This window comes from Lathyrus oleraceus, chromosome 4 (assembly GCF_024323335.1).
Source record: "Lathyrus oleraceus cultivar Zhongwan6 chromosome 4, CAAS_Psat_ZW6_1.0, whole genome shotgun sequence".
NCBI lineage: Eukaryota > Viridiplantae > Streptophyta > Magnoliopsida > Fabales > Fabaceae > Lathyrus > Lathyrus oleraceus.
Window position 1 is genome coordinate 39532518 of NC_066582.1, and position 13672 is coordinate 39546189.

At 31.6% G+C, this 13672-nt stretch overlaps 2 protein-coding genes across 2 annotated transcripts; both read right to left on the reverse strand.

Annotated features, from left to right (window-relative positions):
* Positions 1–1867: 1867 nt before the first annotated feature.
* On the reverse strand, positions 1868–2365 carry LOC127135886 (uncharacterized). The gene has a single exon (XM_051062512.1). It carries the CDS (start codon positions 2363–2365, stop codon positions 1868–1870), a length of 498 nt encoding a protein of 165 aa, XP_050918469.1.
* Positions 2366–4383: 2018 nt separating this feature from the next.
* On the reverse strand, positions 4384–5170 carry LOC127138708 (uncharacterized). The gene has a single exon (XM_051065207.1). It carries the CDS (start codon positions 5035–5037, stop codon positions 4528–4530), a length of 510 nt encoding a protein of 169 aa, XP_050921164.1. The 5' UTR covers positions 5038–5170; the 3' UTR covers positions 4384–4527.
* Between the last annotated feature and the right edge of the window lie 8502 nt (positions 5171–13672).

The following is a 13672-nucleotide window of genomic DNA, read 5'->3' on the forward strand; positions in this document are numbered from 1 at the left end:
CACTTCCAAGAGAAACTCCAAACTTAATCTTTTTCATATACTTTTGGAACTATACTTCTACCTAACTCCAAAGAGGGGGGGGGGGGGGGGGGAATAAAAGACCTTTCAAGTCATATGGCTAAGAATTTTAGGCTACATCACCGAAAGAAAGGCTAAAGCTCAAAGTGGTTAGCAACGGATATACCTATTACTACATGGTGGTTTAGAAAGGCTCAAAGTTATAAATAAAAATTTGCCTCAGTGTGTGTCGGTCAAACCAGATAACTTAATCAAAAATAGATCAAACCAGATAAAATAATAACACATGAATACACTCATAAAGAAATAAAAGTGAACAATGGAAGTTATTTGGCTCAAACCTTACTATATGAGGTATTTGTAGGTTGAGTACAAGTCCGTTGATTCTTTTCTCATCCTTTGCCTTCAAGTTTCTAGTTGCTATTGTGATGATCAAGTTTATTTTGGATCATTTGTTCAATGCTAAAGTGAAAAACTTGCAAATCTGAAAAAACAAAAACAACTACAAACTTGTTTATTAAAGCAAACATAGATCGTCACCGAAAGGGTTCTGCTTGAGTAGCTAATTCCTCTTTTGGATGGTCTTGATTTAAAATAAAGTAAAATCTGCAAAACAAAAACTGGTTATAAATGATGGGTTTCCTCCCATCCATCACTTATTTTCCATCATTAGCTTGACGTCCCATGCTTAAAACACGTAAGGCGCAAGGGATACTCTCACGCCGGTGAAAACTCTTGTTGTCATTCCTTTTTGAACTTTACTACCTTTTTCTTCCAATTGCTAGCATGTCTCTAGATCCTCCAAATATGGTGTCCATTTTATGCATTAAACACCACCTTTTCCTTGTTGAATTTCAAAAAATTAAATGAATTCGTTTAAAATTTTCGGTAGACAAAATTAAAATATCTAGTACAAACTAAATTTTCGATATTGTATTGTAAAATTACGGTATACCAGAATTTATGAAATTTTTGGGAAGTTACAAATAATACCAGAAATTCTAAACTTACCATTTTATACCAGAAATTTCAATCAAAATGAAATTTTAAACGCTCAGGATTTTGCTGACAATTTTGGATGGTTGTGATTGCATTGATAGTTTTGTGTGGTATAGAGTAAATGCAAAGTTGTATAAATAGGAGGGTCACATGTTGTTTGATAAAAACATCTCAAAAAATATCACTTCCTAAATTTTTTATTAAGGTAAAAGTGTACTTCAATTGAGTTTCACCTCCCGTAGAGTTCAGGCTTCTGGATGACATCACATCTCTCGCCATCTTAACGTCCAAGTTGAATGAATTGTTGTCTAATACCAAAAACAGAAAGGTAAAAAAAAATTAGTTTCATGAAGATTGAATTGATACTGACAGAAGGGTGAAATACAACCTTATTGAGTTGAATACCGATGAAGATGTGAAGGATATGTGTAGATCATTTCCTCATAGGTTAATAAATTGGTCGATCGAGTTAGATGCTAAGATTTCAAGGTCCGTCAACGACATAATTAAGATGATGAAAAGTCCATAATCATCTGGTAGTGTCTAGGTTTTCTTATTTATTATCCTTTATTTAAGTTATGTTTAGGTTATGTATTCCATTGTCAAATGTTAGTTTATGTTGATGTTGCATTAAAGGGAGATCAAAAATATTATCTAATAAAAAATTCTAATGATGATGTCGGAGTTATGTTACATGTAATATACGAATAATACATAAAGATAACAATAATGTCTAAATAGGTCCCCAATACCCTATGTGTGTAGCCCAAGATAATCTAGTATAAACCTCGCCATATGGATTTACCAAATCCATGAGGTTATCCATAATAATTGCAATTATCTGGAGGCGCTACTGGACATCGACATCAGTTGTAGGAGGAGGCGGCGATGACAAGTCATTGACAGGTACCCTAGCATTAGAAGGCTCAACATCATCTATATGCTCAACAGGTGGGATGATGTGAGGGTGTGATACAATGAGGTACCACTCTAAGTAACCATCTTCACATTGTGAGGGGTGTTGAACCGTAACTGCTTGATCTCTAATTGCACAACCAGAGTTGATAATGTTACTATGAAACCACCAATCAATGTCCATAGATGGTATATCCAGAACTGGTCGTGGGATGCTCTGAACATAACCATATTGTCGCAGACACCTCTTAGGCAAGTGTCTAGCAACCATGGTCTTCCATCGCATATAACATGAATATAAAGAAGAAAAATCAAACTCACACTGGACTCTATGATCAGTGTATGATGTCCATATGACATCATCTATAGTCAGCGCATCTAGCCTTCTCATGTACTCAACAACACCACGGGATGTGACTGATTGTCCCTCCATCTCCTCGCCCGTGGGCCCCCCACTAGGGAATGTTGCACCCTCCTATTATAGATGGTGGGAAAATGCTCGTATATCCAACATTGATATCAAAACACAAACACAATAAAAATAATTAAGATATGTTATTTGTAATAATTAAATAAGAAATCAATAATAAATAATAATTTCAAGTATACCTATAACAGACTCAAATAATCAGCAAGTTGTCTGGTCTAAAATATTGTCGCCACTCCATGTGTTGTATACAACATGGTCAATGCAACACACCCCTAAGCCCAACTGGTAACCTTGTGGCTACTGAACAGTCACATGTACCGAGCGTCGATATAAACACATGACTTGTTCACAAAGAGAGTTCATGCTACTAGATGTAACATGTACACCCTAGCGACAACCTCATAACTCCAAGCCACAACAAGTTCGTCATACCTTTCCTGAAGCCAAAACATACGAAGGTACGCCACATGGTCATCATACTTAGTAAGCATCGATCGGTCAATGGGACCTCTAGGGAATCCTCTATTAGTGTACACAAATGACTCGGTAGAATGAGTCGTAACCTCGGTGTCAACAGTAGCAGATGGGATCGGATCAACAACAAGAACATCTGGCTAGACCACCTCATCAACCACCTCATCTGCAATAGCAACATCTGGCTGGACCACCTCATATGTCACCTCATGTCTTAGATGCTCAACTGATCTAACCAGTCGACGCCGGGTGCTACTGGGTGTGCGAAACTGACCCTGCTCAGCCAAGTTTTTGGTGTGAACCGATTGAAACCACTCATCCAGCTCGTATCTGGGAAGATCCAGCCTCAGCAGTCATAACCTGGTCTGCTGCTATAACTATCGCTCTGCCTACAATAGTGTCGTCCCCGCCTCTGTATTTCACTGCAAAAGACGGGAAAAAATTTAATAACTACCGAAAATACTAAAATATCCGATAAAAAACAAAGTTTTTATAACAACCGAAAATTCTGAAATTTCCAATAAAAAATAAAGTTTTATAACTATTGGAAATTATGAAATTTTTGGGAATTTCCATGTGATTTTATATTGGATATTTTAAAATTTCTGGTACAAAATCACGCAAATTTAGTAATTACGGTAAAAAAAAACATACTGATTTTGAAATTTTCGATAGAAGAAACGGAATTTCTAATATCGCCTTAGAGAATTCAAATTTGTGCGTATTGTCTATTCATACGAAATGGAAGATGTCAGATTTAAGTGGGGATGTCAAGTTAAATCCTCTAGAATTCGACTTGAGAGATTATATGTCAAGCATTATTCCCATCAGAAATCGAATTCAATATTTTTTGAATTTTCATTCTTTAACAAGAGTTTGTTTACCACTCGAGTCCAAACCCTAAATTAACCAGGGTTAGTTTACTACTCAAACTCGACCCTTAATAATCTAGAGTGTGTCCGGTAGAAAAAGTGTAACAAAGCTATTGTTAACTTCTCCTAGTTTTCCTCCAAATCCCATTAAGTAGTGGTATTGTAGCATAAAGTTAGGAACGTGATGCACAAGTGGGGAATGAATACAAAATTAGCCTTTTTTCACTGTACGCAGAAGTTGACGAATGAATAAACTTGTGATACAAAATTAAGAAAATTAAAAGTATACACATTAATCTTGTTGCATGCTTTAATTTTACATTACGAATAACAACTTAATGATACAATTTAAAAAAAAAAAAAAAAAAGTAAATATCATGTACTTACCATAAAAGTATATAATCTAACTCTTATCCCAATAGATGAATTTCACCTAAATCATAAACAGATAGTATAACAAATATTTATATAATTAAGTAGCAATAAATGGTGTATTGTAGAGTTGACTCGATTGATTCAAAGATAAATACACTTACTCATCTATAACAGGACAAGGATAAATACCTTTCAAAGAATTAACTATAGAAAGAACAACCCAACCTATCAAGAGTTGATAACAATAAGATCCGATATAATTTTATTATTTAAATAAAATGCAATAATTAGAATAAATAATTCATTCAATATTTATTTTAATTAATTAATTAAAGTTATCGATAATAAAATCTAACACATAATAACATATTTACATTTCTCAGTACAATTTATTCCTCTATAACTCCATCTAAAATAATCTATCTAATTAGTGATTACTATTTACTACCATAGAGATTCTTCCCAAAACCTAACAACGTTGCCGTTAAGCGCCGTTAAATCCTGACATGAATACCATCCATTCTCGTTCTCTCCCGTTCTCGTCTTCAACAATTTCTCCCACCACTCCAATCCTTCTTCTCTGTCTTCCCGTAACTCCGCCGTTAATGTTAACGTCTCGTTGCATTTTCTGTTAATGACATCAACATCATCCTCGTAATAGTACGAGGTAAACTTCATCTTTCCCTTCGTGACTCCACCAACATCGTTAACGTTAACGGCACCGTTACAAACAACAGTACTATGAACACGAGCCAGAACATTATCATCATCATTACAAGGCTCCAGAAGCTCCGGAACCATGTCATCATGGGTAGAAGGAGGTAGTAATTCGGGGTTGGGAGTTCGGATTCTCCAGAAGATGACGGCGAGCCAGGTCCATAGATTGTTGAAGAAATCGAAGCTCAAGTAGTTGAAAGCTAGAGCTTCTAGGGGAGAATCTTCTAAGATGTTCATTTCTCTCTTCTTTTTCTGTTGAGGTTGTTTATTCTTCAGTGAAATTGTTGATGGTGATGAAGGGATGATAGGAGGGGTGTGAGTGAGTGAGAGTGGTGAAAGAAGAATTTATTTATGGAGAGGAGAAAAATGAGTGAGAGCAACATCATAAGTGGGGACCGAACATAGGATCTCACAAAAGATGCTGAGAATCGATACCTAAGATGCCTGTATACTACTAATTATGCTACTTCTCATTATTAATAGCAATACTAAAATATAAATATAGATTTAATTAGACTTTTGCTACCTTAATTTAATTTATAGTTTTATTTTAGTCTCTTAATTAATAAATTTATTTTTAATTTTTTCAAAAACATTTCCATTAATTAATAGATCTTTTTAGTTAAATTTTGAACTTAGGAGGGATCATATTGAATTACTTCTCAACATTCAAAATTTTAATTTGTTTATTTATGAAATAGGGACACCTCAAAGAATAGGTGTGTCGCAGTGTTCGACTCGTGTTAGTGTATGATACTTGTATGATATGTTTAGAAAAGTTAAATAAGTGTCGAAAAAGTCAAATAAGTGTTCCTAATTTTTTTTATTCGACAATCTTTGAATCGATCCGATTGTACAATTTAAATAATTGTTTCATAAAAAATGTTTTTCTTTTCTTAAACACAAAGTACATTTTTTAAACAAATCTCACACACATTTAAAATGGTTAAATGCGCATTGAAACAATGTTATCGATGAAGAATTAAAGATATTAGTTTTGATTAGAATATTTTTAATTCTTTAAATAATATATGGATAAATAAAACTCAAATATTATCATATATGTAGCGTTGCTGTATGTGTCCTATATTTTTTGCATTATTGATATTGGAGTGTCTGTGTCTTGTCTTAGTGTCTATGTCGGAGTTCGTGCTTCATAGGTATCCATATACACTAATTCTCAGCCATTTGTGTTGGATACAAAGAGGTCTAGAAAGGGGGTTAAATAAGTCATTTTCCCTTAAGACAATTTTAAGCTTATTTTAGGTCCCATAAATGAAATCAGAGATTTTAAGAAGCGTGGAAGCAAAACATAAAAACGAGACAGCTTGGAAGCATCACAATGAATTAAACCAAGTGAGATAATACGGGATGTTACTAAGACTTTGATTCCCTCTAATGCAAGTCAATCACAAGACAACTAAAGTTACTTTGAACAAAGAAATTTAAAAACTTTTCACATAGATGTTCTATCAAGCCATAATTGCATCTGGGATAATTTTATAAGATTGATACACTATAGGCCTAAGCTTATACATGAAATCTCTATAAACAATTTCTATCTTATGTGGCATACAATCAATGCAATTAAGAAATTTACGCAATAGCAATATTAATGGATGTTAGTAAAATAAAGGAGTTGACAGAAGGAGAAAAGATACACAAAGATATATAATGGTTTCATGTTCGTCCTCATTTTTCCTACTCCACTCTTCAATGGTGTTAATTAACTACTGTAAAATAATCACGATCTTCTATTATTTTGATAAGTTTGATACAAGCACTTTGGTTACAATGAACTATCACACTATAATTCCTTTTATTGATACAGACACTCATACATCTAAAAAAAACAAGATCCTTCAAGATCTTGATATAATAACCTTGTTATCCATAATAACCTACTCTAAGTATTCGTGTGTGGAAATCCCCTTGATCCCACTGATTTCTTGTCTGAGCAATTTTCATTAACATGGCATATATTGGATAATTCCCAACTTTGTCTGTGAGCAATATTTCTCCAACGCCACCAAAGAAGGACAACTTCCAACTCCGTCTTATGGGCCATTGATACTTGATCTCGCCAAAGTCTTCATTAGATTATATTTAAAACCTCTCTTCTTGATCAGTAAAAAATAAAACTAAACTGCGTTCAAGAAATTATACCTACACCTATTACAAACAACAAACTTTACACAAAAATGATAGATACCCTAATGTACCATTAGTCTCATTCAATCTTTAGAAGTGAAGGCCCTCAACAATGGAATATACTAACGATGGAGATGATGAACAGATCCATAATATCTCACAAACCAATCTAAAAGCACAAGGTATTAGTCAAGGGAATGGCTGAATGTGAATGAAGAATACACACACAAGATTCTTTCAAATTTCTGGATAAATGGGTATTGGTTCTTAATTGTTATCATGAGCTTGATCAATCATGACGAAAACACAAGATTAATCAACTCACTCTCTTTAATTCACAAGCAACAACAATAAATTACACAAGAACAAGATGCAACAAAAACAAGTGAATCTGACATTTGGTTACACTCAAGAAGTTGTTCTTGAGAAGAAGATAAAGATTCATGGTGATGGGTATAGACAAACTAAGAAGGGAAGACAAAATTACGTCTTTGTCTATATGGGTTTCACCCATATGTTTCACTCACTTGTTACTTCCATCAAAGAAATAACTATTTAATTTAAGGATGGAAAATGGGTCTTGTGAAACTTTGATTCAAATTAAGAAGAAATAATCATTCAAATCAATTTAAGCAGAGCCCAAATATGTCATCAAAAAGGATAGTTGATTCGAATCAATTTTTGCACTTGATTCGGATCACATAAGGTTGTGATTCGAATCATATTTATTTTGTGATTCAGATCAAATGGTCCAGAGGCAATCCTCAATTTTCCCACAACTTATGATTTGAATCATGTTTTACACTTGATACAAATCAAGCAACTGAAAATCCAAATTTAAGAGTTCTAACTTGTGATTCAAGCAACTTCTGTTGAAATGACAAAGTAGCAACTTTGTAGGCTAAAAAAGAAACAATATCATGGATCAAAACAAACTCGTATTCAATTGAGAAAATAGGGTTCTTAGTAGTACATATCACAATAACCAAAACAATTACAATACAAATGAAATATGAATATCGTACAAGCACATGAATAATAAATAAGAGGAAAATTACAAATGCGCAAACAAAGTAAGACAACTATATTAGAGTTGACAAAAATATCAAAACACATAAGTGATACCAAACGATACCATGACTGCACTTTTAGTCTCCCCGTATTTTATGTATGACAAATTTGAGATATTATTGTTGATCATTTATTCGAGGTGTTGTTTGGAATTTGATGGATGAAATTAATATAGTGAACTAGTGTACAATACTTCACTTGAGTTGTAAAAATTGTAACGCTCTCCATGCATTAAACACTTAATATGTGTGAATATTAATAATATCTCGATGTCTTCTCCCTCTTTGAAAAATATAAAAAGCGAGAAAAGATAGAGAAGGCACAAGCAAATAGCTGAATCCAAGATAAAGCAAAATCCAAAAATAGAAAGTCATATTTAATGTACTAAAGAAACACCAGATAAATCACACATTAAATTAACTATCGCAAATACACAATTTAGCAAAAATATCAAGAATAAGATAGCATAAAGTGAATAACAGAAATATCCAACATATGTGACTAAAACGGTCATAAGATGCATATCCCAAAATAGTAGTCAAAAGTCACAAAATAACCAGACAATCAAAATATCATAAATATCCATATATATTATGTTGTACTATGCATAAAAAACAAAAGAGAATGAAATCATGGGAAGGTAGCAGCGTCGTCAGAAGGAGGCGCAATAGTAGTGAAATATTAATATACATTAATATCAAGAGAATCCATACTAAGAATGACATTAGATCTACTCGGATGGTCAATGACACCTCTCACAGACTCCACTTGTGAAATAACTCGAGCCTTAGAATTCTGCACTTCAACCTTCAATTCACCCTTCATCTTTTCCTAACTTTGTTCAATTGCCTTAGTCACACTATCAATCTATGTCATTATCGTTTCTTCCCTTATCTGATTATCATAAGAAAGTGCAATAGAAGATTAGGAGGAATTAGGAGCCTCAACAGATATATCCTTAGCAGGCTCCACAACCTTGTAGTCATAAATCTTCCGACCAGATTCTTCAAGATAGTAGTAGTCGCCATTGGATTAATATGTTTATAGGATTAATGAACTTGAAGTTTAACAACAGGTAAACACAAACAAGTTTCTTAAATTTAAATAAGATTTTAGTTTCAACTTTGAAGTCTTTTTAGGATTATGTCTATTATGAACCTAAGATGGAAATTATTTTTGACCAAGGGATTATTTTCATTCACTAACATAATAAGATTTGAGAGAGTTATTTACTAGTACTTCTAAGTGTTTTACTAGAAATATAACAAGCAATTTGGCTCTTATTATAACATTGTTGGGTTTGACTCATTTTATCATTTAATTTAGATCATAGATACTTATTTTAGCCTCTCAAGTAACATCAAAACATGAACCTAATGCTTTTATAGGCAAATAGGAAAATAATGTTAAAGATGTTTAATCAAATAATGAAACCACTGCTCTAAGTAGAAAGAAAATATCAAAGAGAACAAGAACAAGTAATATTATATTAGCTACTACAACTTGTTCTTTTATTTTTGTAGTTGAACAAGAGAAAAATGTTAGTCCTTAGAGTGGTCTTATCAAATCATCTGATAATAATTCAATTCACTATGAAGTTTGATCTTTAGTTTGAACTAATCTTGTTCCTAAATTCAATGCTAACAACAACAATCTTACTACTACTAGTACTAGTATTATGAATAATGCAAAGTTGATGAAGCAAAGTGAGAATTTAAGATCTGATGGGGTTCAATTATTATATGAAAATTTCAAAACTTTTAGATACTAAAAGAGGATTTAAGATCAAGGGGTTCATTAAATATACAAAACCCGATCTTGATTGTGTGTCAACATTAGATGATTCAAAAGTTGTAAATAGGAAAAAAAGATTCAATGTAACAAAATATTTCATTCTTATCAAGATCTTGGAGGTCATAGATCAAGTAATAAAAAGAACAAAGGTGTGTTTTACTTTAAATATTGAGAACATTGAAAACAACATTGAATTTGGAATTGATCTATCTAATGAACCAACGACTGAAAGCAAGATCATAAAGATTAATCATAACAAGAGTGACCATGTTCAATCTTGATTTATGTAATCTTTTGTGGATGTGTTTTGATGTTATTTTGTCATCTTTTGATGTACCAAGACATGTATTCTTGTTTTAATGATTTGATGGCATTTTTTTCAAAGTTCCATGTAATATTTTATACAACATTATAAGAGAGTTTAATGACACTAGAATGTATACTGAAATTTAATGATATTTTGTACAACATTGCTCTATATTAGTATCTTTTCAATTTAATACCAACACAATAAGTAAATTACAAAGACACTAACGAAATACATCGTTGTAACTGTGATACGGTGAACTGACTTTGTGTTTTTGCTTTGAAAAGCAATGTTGCGGATAGCAAGAGTCGCCACCGACTTTTCTTTTATCCAATAAGGAAAGGCGGAAAAGAACAGGAAAGACCTTGATTAGATTTTGAGTTCGGGAGGTACATTATACAAAGGGAAGATGTTAGCACCCTTTGTATCCATGGTTATCCATGGGCTCTTAATTGCTTAACTCACTTATGTTTTCCTTGTTTGAGAAAGTGTTTGAGAAATGTGGTGTGTTTAGAAAATATTTTGAAAGGAGAGTTTAAATTTGTAATGATTCTTGTACGAATGTATACAAAGTGTTCATCTCATTTGATTTTGAAAGATATTTAGAAAAATATACCTCGGCGATGATTCTGGTGCGAATGTATACCAAGTGGTGATTTTCTAAAAGATGTTTTGAAAAGTGTGAGGTGTGAAAAGTATTTTAAGCTGTGAGCAAGCATTTAAGAGTTATACCTAACCAAGGTCTTTATAGGTATTTCCTATCCTTAGGAGGGTAAAACTGTCCTTACTATTGAGAAGTAAGTAGTCTTATCCTTTGGATGTAAAGGGACATCGTGGGATCGTCGATTGGTCATTGAAGCCAACATTTGTAAGGATACCTTAACATTCGAAGGGACGATCATCATTTAATCGTAGGCTACAACGAAGGGTCATCGAGGGACAAAGTCATATATTCGAAGGCAACATTCGAGGGACAAGGTCATATATTCGAAGGCAACGTTCGAGGGACTATGATTTATCTTGTATGGACATTGACCTTTTGATCGAAGGGACTATGACTTATCTATTTAGGAATGATGATGATTTAATCGAAAGGGTCTTTGCTAAGGGTATCCCCACATTCGCGGGACATGACCGTAATATCGTAAGGCAACAAAGAGAGGGTTACCCTAGAGGTGCAAGTGTGGAAATGATTGGATTCAGATATATTATCTTGAATTAATTTATCTAAGTTCGATTATTTATCTTTCCATGCAATCCTATTAGCATACATGTAGACAGTTATATTCACAGTATGGAAAAATTAAAGTGCGAAAAATAAGACTACGCTATTACATGACTTCGGGATGGGGGTACATAATTTAAAAGGGGATATAAAATATCTAAATCTTAATTAACGAGTACAAAATTAAAAGGGCATAGACAGTTCATGACAAAGGAAATAAATAAACTAAATTTAAGAATGAATTAAGAATATTTTTAGTCTATAATAATAGAAACTTTTTTTTATGAATTTATGGAAAAACTTAGACTAAATTGATAGAAATTTTAAAAGAAAAGAGAAAAAAAATATAATTAGATTTTTATTATTCAAAATAGCCAATTTTAATTAATTAAGTGATATATGAAAATTTAATTAATAAATTAGATTAAATTATATCCTAGTTTAAATAACCAATATAATATATTAATTAGAAAATTAATTAATGGGTTTTATTTTAATAATAGAAAAATAATGGTGAATTAATTATAGTGGAAAGGGAGTAAACATAGTAAAAAACCTGACTTGAGGGGGAGCTACCAACGAGCCATGTTGGTCCATTCGTTATTTATTCGCCTTCATTAAAATATATATTAATTCTACATGGATTTTTCCATTTTGACACAACACCACCATGCATGTTACAACTTTCTCTCTTACGGCAAGCTACTTTATTTTTTCTCATGCTGTTTCTTTCATGTGAATATAACAAACTTGTAACTTCATCTTATATCAAACCACACACATAAAATAAGATCATATGTAATCATCATGCAATAATAAAAATAGTCATGCACAAATCAAGAAGCTTATATTATTTTACTCGTGTATTAGTTCTCTTTACTGCAAGTGATAATGATAAAACAAACTTTACACATACATGTTAAAGACAACCAAGGATTTATATTATCATCATTATTATGTAATAACAGCATGTGAAATAAACATAATCATGCTAGAAACAACACTCATATAATAATAATTAAATGGCAGATATAATTCTTTAATCATGCAAACAGAATTTCTCCAACATGCTATGACATATCAAGAACAGATGCATACTTGAATAAAGCAATATCAACATCCACCAAACCATGAATACATCATCTCAATATATATTAATCCAATATTATTCATGCATGAATTAAGGAGTATTGCAAGGTAATCATGCTGGATGCAAATTCACAAATGAACACTTACTGGAGATTTGATTCTTCTAGCTTGCTCACTATATGTGTTGTTCTTATTCAGGCTATGAGTGCTTTATGGTTGCTTCTCTTTTCCCTGTCCGTGAACCTTCTTGCTTCTGCTTTGCCTTGTGTATCTTCTTCTGCTGTATCTCTCCTCTTTTCCGTCCCTTTTTTCTCGCGCTGCAGCCATATGAAGTATTTATAATGGTGTGGATTAGGGTTTAACCTTGCTAAATATTTGAATCCCTTCCTATACTTTAGGATCTCACCATATAATTTAGGAGAGTTAACTCTAACATTTTGCACAATTTAAATTTAAATTTTTGTTATTAAATTAGAGCCAAAATTATTTTTATAAAACAAAACCATCATATGATAAATAATACTATGATTATTTATATATTTTTGGTTTGGATTTGGTCTTAAATATCTATTATTATAAATAAATATTTATACAAATATTATTATAAATAATGAATAATTTAAATGACTTTTAACAAATAAAAATTAATTTAAATTTTAGTTACATAATTGAATTAAAATTTAAACCTATTTCTATTTTTACTTTCATCATTTAAAAAAAATCAAAATTATTCTTACTTATATCAACCAAAATTATGTTATAATTTATGGGCTTTTAAAAAAATGTTACTCTTATAAATAAATTTTATTAAATAAAAAACGTGAATTACTAAATAAATACTATTTATAAATAATGAATAAATGGAACATGAGTCACTAAATTATAAAAAATAGTTATTATAATTTAATGAGCTTTAACAAATAAAATTAATTTAAAATTTTAATTATACAATTAAAATTCAAATCTATTTTTATTTATCATTAAATTAAAACTATTTTATTTATATATATATATATAATTTATTTATATCATACAGATAACCAAAATCATTATTATTTTTTATATCTGTATCACATAATAAATAAATTAAAATCTATAATTTATATGAGAATGTATGCTAATGAATGAATGCAAATGTGAAATGAATGCCATGCATGAATCAATTTATCATAAAAATTAACAGGCAAATTTTGGGGTATGACAGCTGCCCCTGTTCAATATTCTTAAACCGAGAG